Here is a 22,704-nt window from a genome sequence, read left to right as displayed (position 1 = left end):
ATGATCAGATCATTAGCAAGCTCTGCGGAAGCCTGACTTTGAACCTGTTCATTAGAATCAGGTGTGTTGCAACAGGGAGACTTGGAAAACATGCAGGACAGCGGCACTCCAGGAACTGGGTTTGAGACCCCTGCTCTATATAATTAAAGCTGTATTGTGTTGTATTGTATTCTCTTTAGCGTAGCTCAATCTAGGGGATACATAACGCAACTGCAGCCATTACTGTACCTTCTATTCTATGCGCCTTATAATGAGGTGCGCCCTATATATGAAAACAGTTTCAAAATAGGCCATTCATTGAAGGTGCGCCTTATACACGCCGGTGCGGAAAATACGGTAATTAGTGTTGTTGTCCAAATACTTTTGAGACCCGGAAACTACTTGAAACGCCGAGCATTCCTGAATTTCTATGAAGCCACTTCAATGAAAGCTGAACGTCAACTAGCTTTCACAAAGACCTTAGAGTGCGTTATTTCATCAGGAACAAAATGAAAACTGTGCCGTCCAAATATTGTCATGTTTTTTTGAGGTAACACCCATTAAATGATTAGACTGGCGGGATAAACAAAACAGGCTTATTTTCTCTCCAGGCATCGTCACTTGACCTAACGCAAAGGAAGCTCGGCTCTGAAAAGTGCCAGTTTATGTTGTTAAAAAAAACATGCTACAAGGGCACTATTTACTCCCTAAGGGTTTGGGGGAGCTGTGTGTATGCTAAACGGTTTAACTTAAGGGACCACAAATAGACTATTAAAGTCTTTTGTTCTTACTTAAGGACACATACAGCAACTGCAATACTGTAATACAGTGTTTTATCACCACATTTTTCAGTTATGCTTCTTTTCAGGGATTCAAGTGCACTCGATTACACGCGAGGCCATTCAATTGGAATGTTTCTTGACATATTAAAGAACTGTGGCTGTTGTGAACAGGGTATTTAAAGAAAGAGGTAATTTATTATATTGTATTGCAATTGTATTGCAAGAATGTCTTGTTAAATGAGCAGTCGTAAGAAGGGAAATTTAAGCAACAATATGGGATCATTTGACCCTGATGTAACAGCTTCGAAATAGCTAACTTGGAGTAAAGGTCATATTGATTGCTATTGTGGCAACGTATCAATCATTTTATCAGTTCATTCATCCATGCATTTTGTAATCCGCTTATGCTCACGAGGGTGGGGGTGCCGGAGCCTATCCAACCTGTCTTCGGGCAGTAGGCTGTGAACCCCCTGAACGGATTGAGAGCCAATCGCAGGGCATACACTAGAATCATTGCTAATTACCTTATTTTTATTTATCGTGATAAAAGTAAATTACGGTACAAAAAAAAACACACACAAAAAAACAGCAATGTGATAACACATTTCTTCATGAGTTTTTTTTGTTTGCTTTTTTTTAAATCTCATTGGCTTCAAAGTTCTTGCCACGTTACACATATCGGTGGTGCTTCGTCGTATTTTTTTTTAAATTATTCTTTTATTATATTGGCGAACCAGCCAGGACACCTCACATGTTGTGGCTGTTAGCACTAGCAGTCTGGCGCAGTGGCCGTACTTTTGATTGATGTATTTATGCATCATGATGGAAGTAAATAACACAGTACAAGGGTGCTTGGGACAAAAACAAAACAAAACAAAACAAAAAACCCTGAATAATATGAGTAGACCAGCCAGGACACCTGTTTATTTAATAGTAACGGTTATTCTCTTTAAAATATTAGTGGGCCAGCAAGGACAGCTGTTGTGTTAGTGAAAGCATCGGAGCTGGCATTTCTTTGTCCACGTACTAATATTTATTTGTCACAGTGGCTAAAAATGAAATAAACCTGGAAAACTGTAGCAGTGGACTTGTAGCAAATAAAAAGAAGTATTTCTAGCTGCTGTCAACAATACTTCTGTTACTGAGGTGTCTTTACATAGTCCATACACGGCGCTTTTATACCGTCGGGTTGGAGGGGATTTTTTGAGGACGTTATTATCCCGTGTAACAGTCAACACCGCCTACAATTTGGGCGAGAGTTCACACGCAATATAATATATTGTGCTTCATAAGAGGCCATTTGTGGAAGTCATATCGAGCTCAATCATGATAAGCGGTCTGCAGAGAAATTGCAGCCGGTCGCCTCAGGTATCGTGGTGCTGCGCTCTTTCACGTGAAGGCACATTCATCCGCGTACCCCTGCACCCCGGAAAGAAGAAGGCAACATTTGAAGCCTTTACATTTTCTGGCCCAGAATAGATCGGAGGCATTGATCAATCGTCTACAATGGGCACGCAACGGGAGTGATGAAGGTGTGAAAGTAGACGGGGGGTGGCAATGGGAGATGGAAATGGCGCCACTGTTCTTTGCTGCATGAGAGAGCAGCTCAATTTGCCACCAATCTCACTAGTCATACTCTTGACTTGAACGATTTCGCTCTAAAACACCAGCAGTGTGACAATGGAAGAAAACTATCTCAGAGTTCCTTTTTTTTTTTTTTTTTGGCGCATCAATCATTTAAGTGAGACGGTCTCAAAAAGCTTCGCTGGGCTGGATGCACATGCGTCGCCTGCATCACATACCGTGGTTAAAGATCGAGGCAAGGTTCGGTCTTATTTATGCCACGACAGCTAGCTGGCAATGAGAAGATTACCTGAAGATGGCGATTTTGAAGAGAAACAGCGCATAATGGTGCAAAGTTAAGCTATACGTGTATTTTATCATTTGTCTGTGTTTTGCTGGCCCGTTAAAATACGTCTCCATGAAAAATGAGGATGCCTGCTCTAGAGCCGAGACACACTTTTTCTTTTTGTGATGGACTTCCCAGCAAGCGTTTGGCTGTAAGGTCGGTATTGCGATTAAATTACTTTGATTGGATTTATTTTCTACTAAACTAGATAGACTTTGCGATTTCTGGAGGAACTGCGTGAGAATGCTCAATCTCTGAATTGTGATTTTGAATGAAATGTTGGATAATATAGACTGAACTGTAATAATGTGAAATGGTATTGGTGAAAAATGTGCAATAGGTTGATGAAAAAAGTGGAATGATCTTCCTTATTCAATAATAAGGTATCACATGGAATGACATTTAATTGTATGCAATGATGTGAAACGACATTGGTAAAAATATGCAATGTGTAAAGTTTTTACGTGTCAATTTCTGGAATGTTGACACTTGTGCCCAAGGGGAATTGAATAAGCTGAACATGAAAAACTGTTAAATTGTGGGAAAACAGAATCTTGGGGATGAAGAAATCGAATATACTTAGATGGTGTGAATTTTTGAAATATGACAACATTGGAATGATGTGAATTCTGTGGAGGGAGAGCCACGTCAAAAAGTGAGCGGAATAATTCTCATTTTAATTTATGAATTATATTATGGTGCGAATGCTTTTGCATTCACAAAATAAAAGAAGTTGCTCTACTTCAAAGCGTAAGTGTAGTCGAAGCGGTCCGTGATTCCTGACCTCCCGACTGGACACTGCCTGCGCGACATAAAGCATTTTTCCATTTCAAGTGTGCTCGATCCTTTTCAATGACATTCAATGAAATTCACAAGTCTCGGGGGGGGAAAACAAATTCAAATTCCATGATTTGAAGGCGGCCTTATCTGGAAGTGAATCACACCTCTTTGGAGTTTTTGTGATCAATTTCATCTTATATTTGGTTGGTGTGTCATAAATCTGGATAGGAGAATACTATACTACGAAAAGCTTCATGTCGCCACAGTCCCACCTGCTGGATTTAATAAAGCACCTGTCTAAATGTGTGAATCCTTGTTACTAGGCAGATGTTGAGCAATTTAAAAGAAAAAAAGGCATCATCCAATCATGCTCATGAAGCGGTTTCCTTCACGTGTGGCAGATGGCAAAATCCCCGCACAGCATCGAAAGAAATGGGAGAGTTGGCAGGAATGAAATGCTATAAGCATATGGCAAATTGATCAATACCTCGCCTCGCTACCAAAAAAGTGTCCCAAAATATATTTTTTTCATTCTTTGTTCACTACAGTGCCGCCGGTGGGGTTTTAGGAAGCATTGCTCCCGATACGGCATCATGTAATTGCTGTAAAAAGTTTGCACAAAGCGTAATTTGTCATAAATGCGAGCACAGTGAAACTAATTAATGAGCGTTTTTTTGAAGTTTGTTTTCGCGTGAGCAAACCTTGCGCCCTCCCCCCCAGTTTGAAAAGAACCATGAGAGTTGGATGTGTGAGGCACAGTGTGTTTAATGTGGCGGGGGATGCCAGAAAGCACGGCCAAGTCCTTCAGGAGAAGGAAAAGCTGCACTTTAATGAACATCCATGTACAAAAAGACATGGGCACAGTCCTGTCTGTAGCCTTGAAAAACTCCACCAATTCTCCTCCACTATCTTCCTTCTCCTTTTCGCGCTTCCCTGCCCTCAGATTGCCCCCCACCGTCTTTCACATCCGCCAAGAAACATGCCTCTGCACACCTAGGGAGAGTTATTTTAACAGGTGATGAGGTGGTGGTGGTGGTGGCGCTGGGGGGGATGAACAAAACTGCCAGTCGTGTGCTCCTGGAATGAGTAAAAATAAATAAATGAGGAAGCTCCAGTTAAAGCTTCCCCAAAAACATTTTACTCAGCACTGTTTGCAACAGCTTTTTGCGTTATTATGGCGCAACGCTTGAATTCACTTTCCAAGGCCATATTCAAGCAGTCACGCTTTTCCTATACCTGATGACGCTAGTCAACTACTTCCGCAAATAAATTCATAAAATTATAATCCAATGAAATGTCACGGTATTGTACTGTGGAATTACTTACTGAAAAATGAGTAGCTGTATCATATTATATTGTATTATTACTTATTGGTGGGTGGGGGGGGGACATGAATCAAATGATCAAAGATTCCATCTTAAATCTGGATTTCAACCCAAAATTTTAAATCAGCTCAATAAAACAAAAACAGTATGTATGTTTAAAAGCGGTATGTTCATTTTTGCGTTGTACACCATAAAATGTTTTTAAAGAAAATGTTCAATTGCGCTGGCAGTGTGTAAATTCTTTCAATTGAAGACAGCAAACCAGATTTATTTGAGCTGCTTTTGTCTTCCAATTTCCCACTTCTCAACACTTCTGCCTGACTCCTTCCGGCTTTGCGGTTTGACTGTGCGACTGCTGTCGACAAGGCGGAATTCTGTCGGGATCAAGAGCCGGATCCCCAAGAGAGGTTCAATAAATAGATTTGCGTGCGATACATCTCTCACTATGTGTCACATTCAAATGTCATATATAATGACAACAGGCAGCAACGTGTCCTGCCTCCCTCTTGTCATCAGCACAATTTGATGATGTCTGTAATACGGCTGCTTGTCCATGTTGTCAGCGAGAAACGGCTCTGCGTTCCGTGCTGGAGCGCTGACATGCCTGCGACGGCATCGTGACAGGATGTGAGCAGGCCGCGGGGATTTATGGTGCTGGTGTGAGCGGGATAAAGGGGATTTGCAAGTAATGCCCAAGTCTGGGTGATGGCGAAAGTAGCTGCACCACACACTTTAACGTGTCACCTCTCTGTTGTCTGTATACAAGTATGTTTTGCCTCTCGTCATCCAATTAACAGCTCATTTCTCAACCCGAAATCTAACATGTAGGTGAGCCATTCAAACATTGGCTGAAGTCCGAGGTCATGCGAATGCCATATGAATCCATTTGGAAAATATGCCACACTCTAAAAGTGAAATTAATCGGTGCCATCTTGAAACACTCTGATCATGTCAAATATTTACAGGGCCATTTGTTCCTCAGCTCAATTCATGCCAATCCACTAATAATTAATTGCATAACGTTCAAATTTTGAAGTCACAGTGTAATGAGCAGTTCAAATATTGCATATCCTGTTGTCTTTATTGTTATTATTGTCGGTTCTTGTTGTCATTGTTTTGTCTTTTATTTAGTTTATTTAAGTGTCCTAAGAAAGCGCTACGGCTTTTTTTGGCGTGTGATTTATATTCCTGAATATACATTTTATTGTTAACTACAAGAGGAACAGTTAACAGGATAATAAAGTCAAGTTCGACTGAAAGATCCAGTCTTTGTGTTTGGTTTTTATTTTTAGGTTTAGTCACCCTCAAAATACACAGTATATACAGTAAATAGGTATTATATAATCTAAAAATTACATGACAAACTTTTTGCGCCAAACCCCAAAAAGCCCAAATTCATGGATGTAGCATTAATGACTTTGCCGTATTGAGAAGGTAAATGCTTCATCGAATGGACTCGAATGTACAATGGTATGTCCATTAAGAATGAACTCCCAGTCCGTCAATAGCCATTTAGCAGGACAGAATTGGAAAAGGTCCGCGTCTTTTGAGTTTGTTTTGAAAAGAAAAGAAACCAAACAAGATGAGGACTGAGCGTAAATGGGTAACCTTTAACCAAATCAATTGCGGAGCGTTGTACTTGAGCGCTGCAACGTTGGACTTTTATTTCCGACGGCTCACCTTCTAAATAGATTTCTTGCGGCCTTTGTCGAGACCAAGGACAATTTGGCGATGCAAAAGTGTTGTGATTCAAGAAGGAGAAAGGGAAAAAAAAAGTCACAAATAAAACTGCGAAGGAAGAAAAAACGTGTCAGTGAACCCCTGGGTGTGTTGAGCCTTGAAAAAAAAATCCTCATCCAAATCCCAATTTTTTTTTATTTTTTTTTTACACCAGACGATCACGGTCACACTGTATTTTTTCCGTCTTCAAATATGAGCTGGAATTTAAAAATATAAATCAGGGAATTCTTTAGGCTTCATAAAACATATAAAGTGTATATTTTTTAATGACTGGCAACTGCTCCAGGAGAAGCCAACATCAATGTAATGAAGCTCCAGTTGAGGCTGGGCTGGCACTCTTAACCAATTTATTTAAAAAACAAAACAAAACAAAACAAAACTCTTGTCACTTTCTTTATGAAGCAAAAATAAACTGCAAAAAAGAATCAACTGGGAATCACGCTAAACAAATGAAAGTGGTGGGGTGGGGGTGGGGGGTAACATTGTAAATTTCCCCAGTGTGGGACGAATAAAGGATATCTTATCTTAATTACCATTCTTTAAACGATTACCCAATTTTTGAAAGAAAATAAAATGAAAAGGAAATGACACACCGCGGGGCTTCCAAGTTGACGGCGCTTTCGTAACATTCAACAAGAACTCGGAGACTGCAAAGAAGTGGAAACATATCGGCGGCTCATAGACACAAAAACCTGCTCAAAATGGACTCCTCACACTCCATCTGGTGTGTGATTCCCACACTTCTAATGGAGAAAAAAAACCACTCCGATTTGCTAGTGTGAGTCAACAGAGGAAAATAAAGCACATACTCCGCGGACATGAAAAGAGAGAGAGGAAAAAAAAACAAGTCAGGCGAGCAATGTGAACTGTGTTGAGGTTTGTATTCTCTCTCTCTCTCTCTCCTTCTCTCTCTCTGTGATGCATTCAAATAAAAAAAATGTGCCAAAAAGTAATGTGAAAGCAACCACCAGTTGGAATTTCCTGTAAAACTAAACACAACACACATTGTATATTTGTTTTGAATACAAGAAATTGTTCAATTTAGGTGTCTTGCTGGCTAAATGCTCACACTCAACAGAAAACACGATTGATCAGCAAACAAAAATTAGCATGAGACATCACGGGAGGGATTTACCTTCAAATAACATACTCACAGAAAATGCAGAGGTAACACATATAGACAGTGGTAAAAATCTTCCTAATTTCAATAGGGGTGTTCACATGGCACACATTTGCTCCGGCGCTGCACCGATGTATTTTGTTGCGATATATTTTACACCGCAGAAAATTGTGTGGAGCGTTCACACGTACAAAGCCGCTGAGCGTGTCAACACCGGCACAGCGTCGGTGCAGCCCCACTTACGTTCACACGGCAGTTTCTGCAGCGGAGCAAAATGACAGAAAACAAATGAGCTGTCGTGTTGGTTCTTTTTAAAACGTATACACAACTCAAGCGACTACTTGACGGGCACGTCCTTCTCCTTCTCGGTCTCCGTGCCTTCTGCTCGAGAGTGACCGCCCCCAAAAACGTAAATCAACGATGACTTCAATGACACTCAGAAAAGCAAACACGTAATGCGCCAAACAGAAATTCAAGAGAGGAAATCACAAAATAAATTATATGGAGAGCGGGGTTGGGAACACACAACAAAAGGACAAACTACACAAACAACTCCGAGACAGTCCAGTCTCCAACAAAAGGAAAATCTAGTGTCGTTATTAAACAAACACATGGCGGAAGTCCGACAGAGCACGAAAGCATCGCATTCTCGCCGTACGTAATCAACTCTTCACAAGCATTTGCTCTGGAGCAAATTTAACCCAGTTGCGTTCACACGTGCAAATTTACATCGGTGCTGCTTCGCAAACTAGCATTTGCTCTGGAGCAAATTTTTAAACCACCTCCCTGAGGTGGATCAAATTTGGTCCGGTTTAAGCTGTTTTCCGGGGCTACGCCAGAGCTAATTTGCACGTGTGAACGCTCTACCCGGGCAGCCCCGGCGGAGCACCGGACCGAATCTTGTCGTGTGAACACCCCTAATATCAATCACAACGATTGTGACTGTTATTTTTTGCACAATCACCCAGCCCGATCTCTCCGTTTAACCCCCTCATCATTTCCAGCATGACCTCGGAATTTTCACTGTAGAACAAGGGAGCTCCCAAGCTTACATTTGGAGGCAATGTTGTCTGTTCAATCAAGCCGACAACCTAATTCCTTTTGCTGTAAGAAGGCGGGCTGGCCAAGAGCATTGAGGGTGTCTCGTGAGGGCTTAGCCGGGATATGATGTTCCTGCATCGGATCATCTCTGAGCATCTGATGGCTTGGGAAAATTATCTTACTCTGCTCCCGAGCTGAGAATTGTGGGTATTTCTGCCCTTGTTTAACACTGGCTGGCTCACAATCATCGCCTCATTCCATACTCTCTAATAACTACACAGTGTGCCAACTAATATCCTTTTTGAGTTACCAACCACAATTTGGTTGTTTTTTTTTTACTCTGTCGGTAGGCAAAATTCCGAGCGAGATTCAGCTATGCCCCTTCTTTAGTTTAATAAAAAATGAACTTTTGCAAGGAGCATGACCACTGACCTAGCCACCGATTGCTAGGCCACGCCCCCCTCAAAGATACTTTTCTGGTTGTGCCCATTCCCCTGCCCAAGAAAAAAAAAATCTAATGACTTGCTCATGAGTAGGAAAATATGTCAGTTCTCTCTCTCTCTCCCTCTCTCTCTCTAGATAGATAGATCAATTCACTCTCAATCAGCTGGCCCCAGCCCATCCTCAACCCTAATTAGGCTAGGCACCAGAGATAAACGCAAAACTGTGTTCGACCTTGACGCAACAAAGCGAGTTGACATGGTTGGATATGTGTGACAAATGTTTTTATGTTTAAAATGAAACTTACTACAAGAAACTTTCCAACACATGAAACAGGAATGACTCTTTTGAAAGGTTGACTGAACTCTCTCCCGAGAGGTTTGCACATGCACACAAAAACACCCTTTGAGACCGGGCAATTTGAACTCTTTTGAAACTTTTCACAAACATGAAACAACATGGCAGACGTTTATTGTGCCGTTTGCTGCCGCTCTGCAGCGACAAGAAAGAAAGGGGTCTTGTCACCCAAATGCAAAGTCGAGCACAGACGACACAACAACTGACATTTGACACCGACTCAAAGACCTCTTTGTGCGTGACATGCTGCTTCATCTCTTCGTGACTGTACGTGTGACAATTACAAATACATCTGTAGCGTAGACACTGGGCGGCCTGTGATTACAAATCCAGCTAGATCTCAGCCGGGGGGCCCAGTGGCGCCACAATGGCTTTTTAATGAACATTGTGCTTTATGTTACAGCCAGTCCAACTATTTTTGCATCGTTATGCTGATTAAGGTGCTGCAAAGCAATCTAGCTCCAACCAGCTTAGCGTGGCCCTGTGACAGGGCGTTTAGAGAAGTCGCAAAATGTGACAAGGCTCAATTACATCCTCCCAGCATGCAGTGCATAAATTGCACTAAATCCCCTTTCGTCTTTCATGATGTTACAACCAGGGGGGGAAAAAGAAAAAAAAACTAATGATGGCTGTGTATGGAAGGGGAGGGCTCATGAGAAAAGGTAAAGCGTAATACACCATGGAGTAATATCCACAGTTTGTATCACCTTTATTTGGAGAAAAAGCTGAAAGAAACTGTTTGGACACGGGCAGGCGAGAAAAAAAGGCATGAAATGTGATTGGGAAATGGGAAGTTAATTGAAGACTTGAAAATATGGTAAGTTAATTAAAGACTCAAGTCTAAAATGTCCAGAGGTATGAATATGAGTCTGAATGGCTGTTTGTCGACACGTGTCCTGTGACTGGCTGTGGACAGGCTCACTGTGTTTCCGCAAGCTGAGACGCAATAAGCAGTCAAAAGAACGAGAACAATCCGAGAAAGACGACGTCAATGACAAGGTATCAATTATTTGCGTTGCACTCGCAGGCACGCATTTACAGTCTTGTGCTGACCTGTTACATTGGGTGTCGGGAGCTGTGCTTAAAATATGGGGGGATCCTCACAAAACAAATAAACCTTTTGAATTGATTTTACATTCCTAAAAATAAAACTTGAGGCCAGTAAATTTTGTGTTTAGGTAACATTCTATCACAAACACGTCATGCCATCAACATAGCTGCTGCTGGGATGTTTAAAGTACTAATGCTAGCTTGGTATTGCTAGCGCTCCTCTTCTGTTGAAGCTGGAGAGCATTCTCGATGATATCTCTTTTTCACAGCTATGCACGCCATTATGAATGGACATATTTGAGAATTGTGCTCATATTCGTGGGGCACGAAGTTAATTCATTTCTTGTTCCGGTTCTGTTTAGCAAATATGATTTTATCGTCCGAGTCCAGACACTTATGATATTGCCCGCTATTTTGTTGTGTAACGCGGTTCCAGCCTCATGTCTGTCAAAAGTGGACTTGACCCCAAGCTTTTAATTTCTGCGAGCAGTGTCGGTTTTATGTTAGCTTGGTAACAAACATGCCTTCTTCGTCTTTTCTCATCATCCCTTCGTGTGCAAGATACTTGTCAGAAATGTAGCTTATTGCTATGTGATTACTGTCTGAGTAATGACTCTGCTACGAGTCTAGCCACAGCAGTAACCAGCCAGAGATCATTGCATGCTAGCTTGCTCAGCATGATAAACACAGAGCTTGGCTTGACCTCCCAACGACCCACAGTAGGTGATGTCAAGCTCAGCAAAGCTTTGTGGGACTGTTCCAGCAGTTGATTCTCAGTTTTGCTTTGATGAGGCGTAAAATGCAAATTTTGCATCGCAAACTGCAATGTGAAACTGCGAATTTCCAATCGTGGGAGTGTGAGAGGGGATTTCCAGATAAATCGTATCTTGTAAAACATTGTCTGTATTGTATGGAATGTAAAACATTTAAAAAAAAACCCTCAGAAAAAAAATCATGTTTTCAATTGAAATAGACACATGATTTCAAATGGAAAACGAATTGCTATTTTTTCTCTCTGACAATTACATGTTTTGTATGAATGAATGATGAATGAAGAAAAGAGCTTTTATTTGACGGTCATGTTATTGTGTTGAATTTTCCAAATATCAGTAACATATTCATGGTTGGGACATAAAAAGGTGACCGTAGAAGGAGTTGTGTAGATATTGATATATTAATCCTTTGAACTTACATCAGTTGAGTCTCCCGCTACTACTGATAAAGTGACCTATCTTTTAAGCACTTTTTAAACTTTATTTTATTATTTTTTGCAAATGTCACATTGTGGCATATCCAAATACCACCTCCCTGTGCGCCCTTGCCACGCACGTAGCCTTGCTGGTGTGTTTAAAACACAGCTTCTGTTGATAAACACTCGAAACCGAATGAAATATACAAGGCTGTGTGTGGGGGAGGTCGGCCACTGATTTAGCTTTCATTTACTGAAACGATTTTTTATATATTTTTTCTGGCCTTACAAAGACAAATTGTGAGCTTTATACGAGAGGTGAAGGGTTTTCTCATTTGATGGACGGTTGGGGGTGGCGAGATACAGCTGCAGATGCTGATAAGATAGCAGAGTGAAGGGCTCAAACACACGACCGGGGTGCGCTGACGGCACCCTGCATCCTGTCCTCAATGTCACCCATCAGTGCCTATCTGATGAGAACTACCTGTTCACAAATAATCATAAACACTCATACATGCGGTATAGAGAGGGCCACAGCAATGGTAGTGGTGGTGGTGATGGGGAGGTGTACAGTACCTTGCGTGTTGACTGGGTTGGAGGTGGGTGTGGGGATAGTAGTGGGAGCATCTAGACAAAAAGAGTAAAGAAAAACAAAAAATAAAGAACACATAAGAAATAAGAAAGACGAGTAAAGAAGACAAAGGTCATTGACAACAAGAGGCTATTCAAACTGATGTGTTGGGTTTTTTTTTTTGTTTTGGTGGGGGGGGGGGGTGTTGATGGGGAACTGTAGGTGTGGATTTATCACAGAGGGAGTGAGGCCAGTGCAAAAGCGAGGCAGTGGCTCGATAAAGATAATAGTGGCATGCTGTGTTTATTCAGGACTTTATATTCAAGGAAATGACTGAAATGATTTCAAACCACAATTTTACTCAAAGCACCCTAAAATAACGGCAACGAGTGAGATTTACTAAAGTTAAAAGCGGTGACAAACTGTCATTCGGTGATGACGGAAACACGGTTAAAATAATGATGACGGATTGACTATTACAGTTTGGTTTGGCTTAAAATAATGATGTATTGACAATGACTGATTGGTGTCCAAGCCATTGCCGAATGATGGACGGGCAAAATTTATTGATGTGCCCACCTCGAAAAAATGAAACAGAATCTGCTAGTGGAAGTTACAAGTAAGGTAAAGTTGCTCTACGAGTGAACCCGAGATGTTACTCACAATATTCATAGTCGTATATTCTTTATCTTCTGTAATGAAAAAATGATATTACTACATGTTACTGAGACCTTGTCTACACGTAGCCGGGCTACTCCTTAGCCCATCCCTTTCCTGACATCAAATAAATGCGTAAAAGGCTTGCCATATGGCCCATTTCAGTGCACACAAAAGACACATTTCTGTAATGCGCGTCATCTGTTACATGACAACATGTCATATGATCCTGTCATTCAAATTAACAATGCAAAATAACAACGCACTACCATGGTTCTGTATTGCCATTTACCTCCATCTCTCCGGGTAATTAAGTAAAAGCGCGGATGAAACCACAGAGGTGGTCTCCATCGAGGACTGCGTGGTGTCGATTCGGGGCTGTCACTAATTGGTAAACATCATCACGGGAAAAAGGCGTCAGAGGCCAAATGAGGTAAGCGGTGGCACGGAGGGGAACCGTGAGGTACCTCATCAGAAGGATATATGGTGGGGCGATGGGAGGGAAAGATAGCAAAACCCCTTGCTGCGAGAAAGCACAGCAGGGGGAAATTGCCTGGCCCTCTCCCAGTGCTGTTACTGTCTGCATTCCATCAAAAGACAGCAGCAGGGAAGTGCACACTTCCAAACTAATGATAAAACATCAAGGACGGTGTAAGGCTGCCGCCGGCTATGGAGTGCATGGTGGCAGTAGCGGGGAAGGTATCATGGGACGGTAGCGAGATTCCCCTCTGACAGCATTTGAAGAGGAGGGTGGGCTCCACTGCGCTCCCGTTGACCGAAGGCGGTCTGATAGCAGAAATGTCAGCATGTGGAAAAAGAGGAAATTGGCCATTCAGGGGTTGGAGGGTCTTCACAAAGGCCGTGATAGGATGTGGCACATATAATATCAAGGCAAACAGGAGTTCTCCATGGGCAATTTTCCAGGCTGGATGACTTTGAGTCTGTGTATTATCAAGGCACAGGTATGAGTGTATTTGTGGATGATGAGCCCGCATTTCCAAGAGCGAAGGAAAGGATTTGACCACCAAGACCAACAAAACTGTGAAATTTGTTTACATGCAACACTGCTCCTACTTGTATTTGTTTTTCTTTTGGTTAAGACTTTATAACATTGACATATTGTGGCTGGCTGGGCTTTTCAAAAACAGCATACTGCATTCAATGTTTGTTTCAAAAACCTACTGAGTGAAGAGGTACATAGGATGAATCCAAGGGAACAAAATCATACAGTACACAGACATCCCACGTGGGCCAATAACAATAAAAATTAATCTGATGTGATCTGAATATGTGATTTTGTTAAATTACATAATACTAACAATACAAATCTGATCGGATTAAACCTGGTTCCACAAGATAGTCTCACTGCAAAATTGGTATATATATATATATTTACTTTTATAATGCTGTGATTAAAAACAATGAAAAAAAATCTTCCATCACACTGTATCGATTGTATTATCTTTTATGATTTGAAAAAAAATAAAATAAAATTATATATATATATATATATATATATATATATATATATATATATATATATATATATATATATATATATATATATATATATATATATATATATATATATTAAAAAAAGAGAGATTTTAATGATTGATTGACATTCATACAACTCATTCCTAATCTCGCTAACTATTTACCTACCTCCCTTGAACGGTGTCCTCCAGGGATCACTGATCAGACCCCTCACATTAACATGAAAATGTCATTTTAGAAATATTTCATAATTTATAAAACACCTCCATATCTATATTAAGTTGCCTTTGGTTTAGATACTGTCACAGATTTGATACACCCATTTATCCATCCATACATTGGCTGTGTTGACAGTTTTTCCACTTCATGAAAATAGTAACACCCTTGAATGCTGTCGGCACATTCAAGGTACCGTAAATATACAGCCAATCTTTGACTTTTGCTCCGTGGAGGATTTACAGGTCAAAGAATTCAGCATCAAGATCGACAGAAGACAAAGGCAGCATAGATGTGAAGTGTAGGAGCAGACAGAGGGAGGGAGGATTTCTCTCTCTTTGTCTTGTGCTTCTACTCCTGTATGAGAAGTGTCTGCACGCAATACAATAGGATTTGATTTGATGGGGAATTACATCGACAACCCATACACACACACATGCACGCTCACTCGCACGCACGCATGCACACCCACTCACTTGACTGTGCAGACGCAGAATGAAAGGTCATCACTTCTTATCAAATAATGTTGAGAAGTTCAGGGGTCGTTCCGTGCCAAATCACCCAGTGGGTTGAACCAAGCAGATTTGGATTTTAATGAAATGTAGTGTACTTGTTGACAGTGTTGGCACAACACTAAATCTCAATATTTAGATCAATCGGAGCAGGGGTTTGGGTACGACCATGCGACAAATTTTGGCATTTATTGCAAAAAGGGGCATGGCCACCTTCCATTAACCCCTAGTGTCTCAGTACCTCCTGTCAAACTTCACAAAACAGATCTTGTTGGAAAGGGAATTCGAAAAGGATTCACAATCTTCAATTATTTTCAAGATTGGTCAATATTTTAGATAATGGACCTGACCAAAAATAACTCTCTAAAACACATTTCAGAGATGTTTTTGTTTGTTTGTTTGTATCCATACCTTCAGATATTCTGTGATATTCAATGATAGATCATTTTCGGTAATTGGATCTCAACAGTGACTCCACAGTTTCCTGCTGGTACTGCATTATTTACTTCCAGGGGTGTGTGTGTGTGGGCGGGGGGCAATTTATGGGTAGAAGGCTCAGTAACACGTGAATATATTCTGCAGAGAAGAAATAGACCCTACATGAAATATCCCCCTTTTTTCCCTATTGGGATGATATTGATTAAGATGCTTATGTTATTTGTTGCTATTGTTTATATGTGAGATAACTCCGATTAGAAGAGGCCAAAAATTACAGCCATAATAGGTGTCCAAATAGAAGGCTGGCAGCACAAAGCAAAATGGGGATATCGGCAAAGTGCCTGAAGACAGTCTGAATCTGAATCTCAGCGGTAACCCCTAATTGGAGTAAGAAAAATAATAACAAAATTGGAAAGAAGACACTTACAAACCAAAGACAATAAAAAGACAAAGTCTTCAAAACATCAATTTGACCAGACATGATAATGAAATTAATGGCCGACATGCCAAGTGGCGTTTGCAAAACGTGAGACGACTCAGGACAAGGTTATCACACTTGGGCCAATCTGCAGTGTACAGACACACTAATTAAGCCGCTGTTGCGGGTGTGATTAGTCTGGGACAACAAAGCTTTGCACAGATCGCAACCTGATTTGGGATGGCATTAAATCCTGCACAAAAAGAGGCATGGGACTCACAGACATAATTATAAGCAATTATGAGCACCTTTTTACCAATCTCCGGTTTCGGACGTCCGTGCTCACACAAGAGAGAAGCTCTTTAATGAAAATTCTTAAACTATGTGTAGAGTCAGTTGCTAAATGAAGAGACAACAGGGCAAGGATGATACAGACTCAGATACAAAAAAAATAAAAATAAAAAAGGTTTCTGGACTAAGAACATAGGCTTTTAGTCGCTGCAACTATGCTTTTTCATTGAGCTACAGAAACGGCATTCAAGACAATGCCCAGTGAATTTAGTGATTTGTTTCTAAGAACAATTTACTCAAAATATTGAAACATAATTGCTGCAAACCTGTAAGACTGAATTACGGAGGTAGAGCAGTGAAATGTATTTGACGATACCAACACTCTGCTCTATGTTGAATTTACAGAACATGAAAAATGAAGTCAAAATATGACAATAAAGCTACATAAAATGATGCCTGCCAAAATCATGATATCTTAACAATTACATCCCGTGCATTACTTTGAATACTATAAATGATGACAATTGTCAAAGAAATGATTTGAGGATAGGCTTGGGGAGAAACGGAATACATGTATGTGTAAAAAAAAAAAATCACTGCTATGCATGACAATCCAGAAAAAGTGACATAATAAGATTACAGGTATTACATTTATTAAAAAAGGAGATGATTTAGCAGGATTACAATTTCCACACAGCTACACCATCGGACCGGTTATTTGAGTCCTGAGTGCAACCTGTGGATAAATTGTCACAATTCATCTGGCTCATATGCCGTGTGACTTCACTGGCGCAGTGGTTCCGAACAAACGGGTGGCGGGTGAACATTCTGTGATGTGTCCTCCGAACATGCTCTGTTTGAAAGTAGGCAACATGCAAAAAAGCACAACGTGGTGACCTGTAAACACTGTTTGGAATTTACTCACCGAAAGATTATCTATATATATATTGCACGTCGTCCCGCACGCGGTCTGTCCTTCCGTCTGTCCCTTTTTAAAACGTACCTACTTCACCGCGGCGCGCAGCGCCGCCACTGCGCCGCTCAGGCAGTGGCTCACTACGATCGCGCGGGCATCTTAGCGAAAAAATGTTGTCTACCCACAAGCATTGCAATGAAATTGTTAGTTATTTAGTAGAGCTAAACATCTCTTTATTTTCGCGATAAGCAATGAAGATGAACAAAAAGTTGAATCAAGCAACAACACTTTTGTGGGCCGAAGGCCCACCTTACCAGCCTTCCACAGGAACTAGCTGATGAGCCGCCCGGAGGGCGGCGAACCACCACCTTACCAGCCTTCCGCAGGAACTAGCTGATGAGCCTTCCGGAGGGCGGCGAACCAGCTAGTTCTGTATAATACAGTACATTTGAATGAACCGTTCGAAATACACCCGTATGACCTTCGCCATAGCCATCTTTTCACTAACCATAATGTTCAATGCGGGCACCCAAAAGACAGCTTTGCAAACTTCTCTCAAGGATTAACTTCTCAAACAGCACGGACTATCTCCGAGAGTAATTACTGGAATACTGAATGCTTTTCACCTGAGAGATTTGGATTAGGAGCTACTATTGAATGCGCGTGCGTGCGTGCGTGTGTGCGCGCGTGTGTGTGTGTGTGTGTGTGTGTGTGTGTGCGCGTGCGTGCGTGCGTGTGTGTGTAAAAAGCATTATGTGAGATGTGCCTCACACCCACCAAGGCTGTTCTCTCCCAACACATTCACCCTGAAAAATAAATTACAAAAAAAGAAAACTGGCAACAGCACTCACACGGAACCATTCATCTCCAGAAGGTCAATTCAGAAAACTTGTACATTTGAAATATTTTGGCCCCCTTCCTTTTTTCGGGGTGTCCAGAACAGATTAACAGGATTTACATTATTTCCTATGGGAACCTTTGCTTCAGTTTTCAGAGGATGCAGATCTAGTCAGACTTTTTAAAATATATATATATAGAACCAATGTTCCACTGAATTTGATTTGAACTGTTTTCCTTAAATAGAATAATCCATAAAAACTGATTCCCACTTTTTGTGACCCTCTTGGTTGTTCATGGTATAGCTTTGTGGTTTGGGGCCAACTCCTGCTGTGACCATGAACAGGAAGAGTGCTATTGAAAATGGGAGACAAATAAAGTGAGTAAAAGTAAAAATATTTTTATACTACCAAGTATGAATGCCTTCTCAAGGGCATTTTGTGATTGCCTGCTCTTCTTTAATGTACAGACACTGATGAGTTTTTGGAAGCTCCTTTGCTAAAAAGCTGCCAGCTACACAATTGGCAAGACGGCCCAGACGTGGAGGAAAAAAACCCTTTTCATTTCTGCACACAAATGCACATTTTCAACAGCTGTCATCATAATTTGCTCGTCCGCCAGATAAACAAACCACAACAATGTTGCTTTTTGACAATGACTGTCAAGTCAATTTAAATGAGGCGGCCGAGAACAAATCAACACAATATCATTGTCGTGAAAGCTGCAATCAGATCTCATAAAAGCCAACAGAAGGCCCTTTCTCGACAACAGGCGTTGCTTTTTAATGCCACACAGCACGTTCGCCTCACATCCCACTGTTTAAATAAAAGTGCCCCTCCCGCGCACAAATCTAACAATCTCCCTCGACATGCAAAATATAGGGGGGAAAACAAAGGATGCATCTCCACAGGTCTACACGGTTTGGAGTATGAGCTCCTGTCACTGTTTGTCAGTGAGGTCAAATTTATCCAGAAGTAGGCAGAGAGAAGAAAGCCTTTATTTATCTATCTATTTAATTATTTATTTATTTAAAAAAATAACACTTCTACATGACTTAAAAGTGTAAAGGATAGGAATGGGGGGGGGGGGGGGCGTGACAGACAACTGTGTTGCATTCTGGATGAACATAAAGGGAAATCAAATCGTGGAGATCCCTCAGTCATCTATGGAAGACAAATAAACACCTCAAATAAATTCTTACCTTTCGCAGTAACATGCAGTAACTGTATTTAACTGGTTCCACTAAAGCTGTTTGCTTCATTCAAGGCATGAGGAGAGGTGAAAGTTGGGGGATGACAACTCGTGGATGTTTCACCATGCCGAGCATCTGACACTTTCTGGCTGAGAAGAAGAAGCCAACTAAGATGGCTCTGTATTATTATTTTTTTTCTTTCCCTACTTCCCTAGCTTAGGGGAAAACCTCCAGTACCCATTTTGATGACTTTGATGACATCAAGATGGACATGAAGACAGAGCTGTGGAGGGTCCCGGAAGAATACTTGCAAAAACGTTTGATGGCATCTCGGGGAAGGCTGGGACAGTGCGTTTGGCGCCAATAGAATAACTTTATAGGGGAAAACCTGCAGTTTAGGTTTTTAATATTCTTTTGTGACACAGTCCAGGGACCTTTTTGACACAACTCATACTTGGCTTGTTGCTCAAAAAAATTTGTGAATCAACAATGCCGAAGTTCCATATTAATCAGGTGTTGAACAGTAATGGAGGATTGTCGTGCAATGAGGCGCAGCGCCTACTCACCGTACACGTAGAGGATATAGTCATCATAGGCCTCGCCCACCGTGTTGGAGGCCACACAGCGATACGTGCCGTTGAAGGACTTGTTGAGGTTCTCAATGAACAAGTCCGAGCCGGTGACAACGGCGTGAGACGGCATGTCCTCGTTCACCCTTAGCCAGTTGATCTGATGAGGCCTGTGAACACATTTGCACAGGTAGCTTAAATACAGATCAATCCGGAGAGTCATATTGAAAAGAGACATATTAGGCAAACTGCCAATTGAAAAACTCACTCCTATCTCTGTGTACTTATGGTTTCATATGGACCTGGGGCTAAAAAGCAAAGCGTGGGGAGTCTCTGTCGCTGAACTACGAGTATGCTCAACGAATGGAGCAATCTTTGCCAAGTCTCTTAAATACTCACGTTTCAGCTCCCCCCTATTACCTCTCTTTGCATTATTATAAAATAACTACGGCGGGCCACTTCTATCTTGACAATCACATGTTTGTGGTTCGATAAATTATACAGCAGTTTAGTGTATTGAAAGCGGTGTGTCAAAATGCTATGCGATAATAACACATAAGGTCGCAGTTTTCTCGTTGCAGTAAATTGGTGTTGTGTGACAGTCACCTGGTGTGCGTCTCAGAACCTTTTTGGGGCGTGGGGTCACTAGTTTAGTCATTTCAACACATTTTTACAGAAACGGGCACAAAAAAAAAAACGGATTAACTTTATTTAATTAAAGTGATTTAATTTCATTCTTTGAAGGTTGGGAAGGCACTCCAGAGACATATATTTGTTCAAAAGCAATTAACAAGTAAATTTTCCTGTCAAAATATCAAGGTGAAGCAGAAAACATTGTCAGTGTTTGTCATAGGGGGGGAAAATCCAATAAAATTTCAATAGTATCGCAACACAGCAATTGCATTCTCATCAATATATTAGAAAAAAAACATGAATATATCATGAATAACAACATAGAAACAGCTGTCATAAAGTCCACCTATTTGCCTCATCTCGTGATTTGACGTGATGTCTCAATATTGTGCTAGAAGTGAAAGTCATACGATGCACGTTGACTCTGACATTTTGTCCCACCCTTCATCTGGACTGCACACGTGCACTCACTGTGGTTTTCCTCCTGCAATGCACGTCAGATCAAGATTATCGCCCTCTCGAGTTAATCCTTCGGGATACGTCACCACAATCTTCACTTCAGGTTTATCTGAGGAATAAAAAAAAAAGAGAAAAAAATACACTTATTGACTTGTAGGGTATACCCTTAACAAGGCCGACCGGATCTTTTTTTTACTGCCTCTCCTATCTGCAGCCAAAACTCCAATAAATTATTATTGCACTCGGAAACGTGAAGAGAGAACAACCCGAACAAAAATTAAAAAAATAGCCAGGAGTGAAACGTGAGGCAGGATTAAAAGGATTATCCGATGTGCACAGGTGAGATCTACTCAACCGATCGTAGTTTACAACAAAAATCATTTCTCTCTCCTTATCGCCGTGTGCCCAAGATGACCAAATTGTCAAGCACTTCCAGCCAAGCTTTGTGTTTTTCCTTGAAAGGTCAGACATAGAATGCAGACCAAATTTAATATTCTTCGCCTCGTACACTAGAGTGACTTAACCTTTTATTAAGATGCACTGAGGCAGTCCGGTTTATCAGTCACACTTGATCAGAAAAGCACCTCAAGCTAACAACAGCAAAACCTGTATGCTGTGGAGAAGCATTTTTATAGGCTTGTCTCTTCAGCGCATGGTGAACGTGCACTTTGATTGGCTAGTAACAATTTAGCTAAATAGTGGAGGAGAAGTCTATTATCCTACCGAATTTCCCATTTGTTAATCAAGTAATCGGGGGGGGAAAAAGTGTTCCAATTACGTCTTATCAACTCCGCTTAGCAACAGGTATATTATTTGATGAAATCAGTAAATGCACATTATTAAACTCATTTGAAAAGATTAACAATGTTTCCAACATTCCCATAAAATTTTATCTTGAGAAGCACAATATTAAGATACATGCGTGTTAGTCTGTTGAAAAAAAAAATCACGAACAAAAACTAACAAACACGTTCCAACCACTAAATCTAATTCATTTAAGAAACAAGAGTCAAGTTGAAATAAAAAGTAACTCTCATGATCAATTCAAAACTATTAACTACAACCCTGTTATGTTAATAAGATAACATTGCCCCTAACTTCCTGTATATCATCTTAATTTCCCCTCTCTGAAAAAAAAAGCCACAAAAAGTCAGATAAAAAATTAAAACGGTTATATGCTGGGTGAAGTTATGTATGACCTTGGGACACGCTCGAGGAAGATTTCACATCCCAGGTGGTATTTGACTTTACAGGCGTCACTGTGTTAGGTGATTTGTTGCTGTGCAGTAATTTCCGGAGGAATCATGCGTTCGGATTGCGGCGTGCGGTGTCATCGTGTAGTGGTAGTTTTAAGGAGCTGCTCACATAGCACTTCCAGGTTCCGTTGAGCCAGCAGGTCATTCGCGGCCGGATGGTCGATGATGCAATCCACCGGCACGCCGTCGTCTTCTTTGCTGACTAAGAATCGCACGCGGCTGGTGACGGTAAACATCCGGTCGTATGTCTCCTCCACCATTGTTTCACCTGGAAAGAAGGGAGAAGTTAACTGCAGTGGTGGGCAGCAAATAGCAAGATTGTTGGGAGTATCTATTCTTTACTTTAGTACAAAACTCAACACTTTCTATTCCTTACTATATAAAAATAAGCTTGCGTGACTTCAAACCTCAGAGAAGATGACAGAGCATTAAAAAAAAAAACAACAACAAATAAATAGAGAGGTAAAGTCAACGCGGTTCAGCTCTAGATTGATTGAGATTTTGAGGACAAATGAGGTGGAAACGGCAG

The 22,704-nt window shown here is 41.0% G+C and overlaps 1 protein-coding gene across 4 annotated transcripts in view; it reads right to left on the bottom strand.

Annotated features, from left to right (window-relative positions):
• Positions 1-22,704, bottom strand: part of cadm1b (cell adhesion molecule 1b) — a 157,795-nt gene that overhangs the window by 3,423 nt on the left and 131,668 nt on the right. For 3 of the 4 annotated variants that reach the window (XM_052077527.1, XM_052077528.1, XM_052077530.1), the window contains 4 exons: positions 22,285-22,443; positions 20,932-21,028; positions 19,825-19,997; positions 12,290-12,340 (listed from right to left, as the gene is read on the bottom strand). In XM_052077527.1, the coding sequence (XP_051933487.1) occupies positions 12,290-12,340; positions 19,825-19,997; positions 20,932-21,028; positions 22,285-22,443 (480 nt within the window). The remainder of the gene's footprint in view (positions 1-12,289; positions 12,341-19,824; positions 19,998-20,931; positions 21,029-22,284; positions 22,444-22,704) is intronic. The other variant, XM_052077529.1, reaches the window with a different exon arrangement.

This window comes from Hippocampus zosterae, chromosome 10 (assembly GCF_025434085.1).
Source record: "Hippocampus zosterae strain Florida chromosome 10, ASM2543408v3, whole genome shotgun sequence".
In the NCBI taxonomy this organism is placed as follows: Eukaryota; Metazoa; Chordata; class Actinopteri; order Syngnathiformes; family Syngnathidae; genus Hippocampus; species Hippocampus zosterae.
The sequence above is the reverse complement of the archived record's forward strand: the minus strand, read 5'-3'. Positions and strand labels throughout refer to the sequence as shown.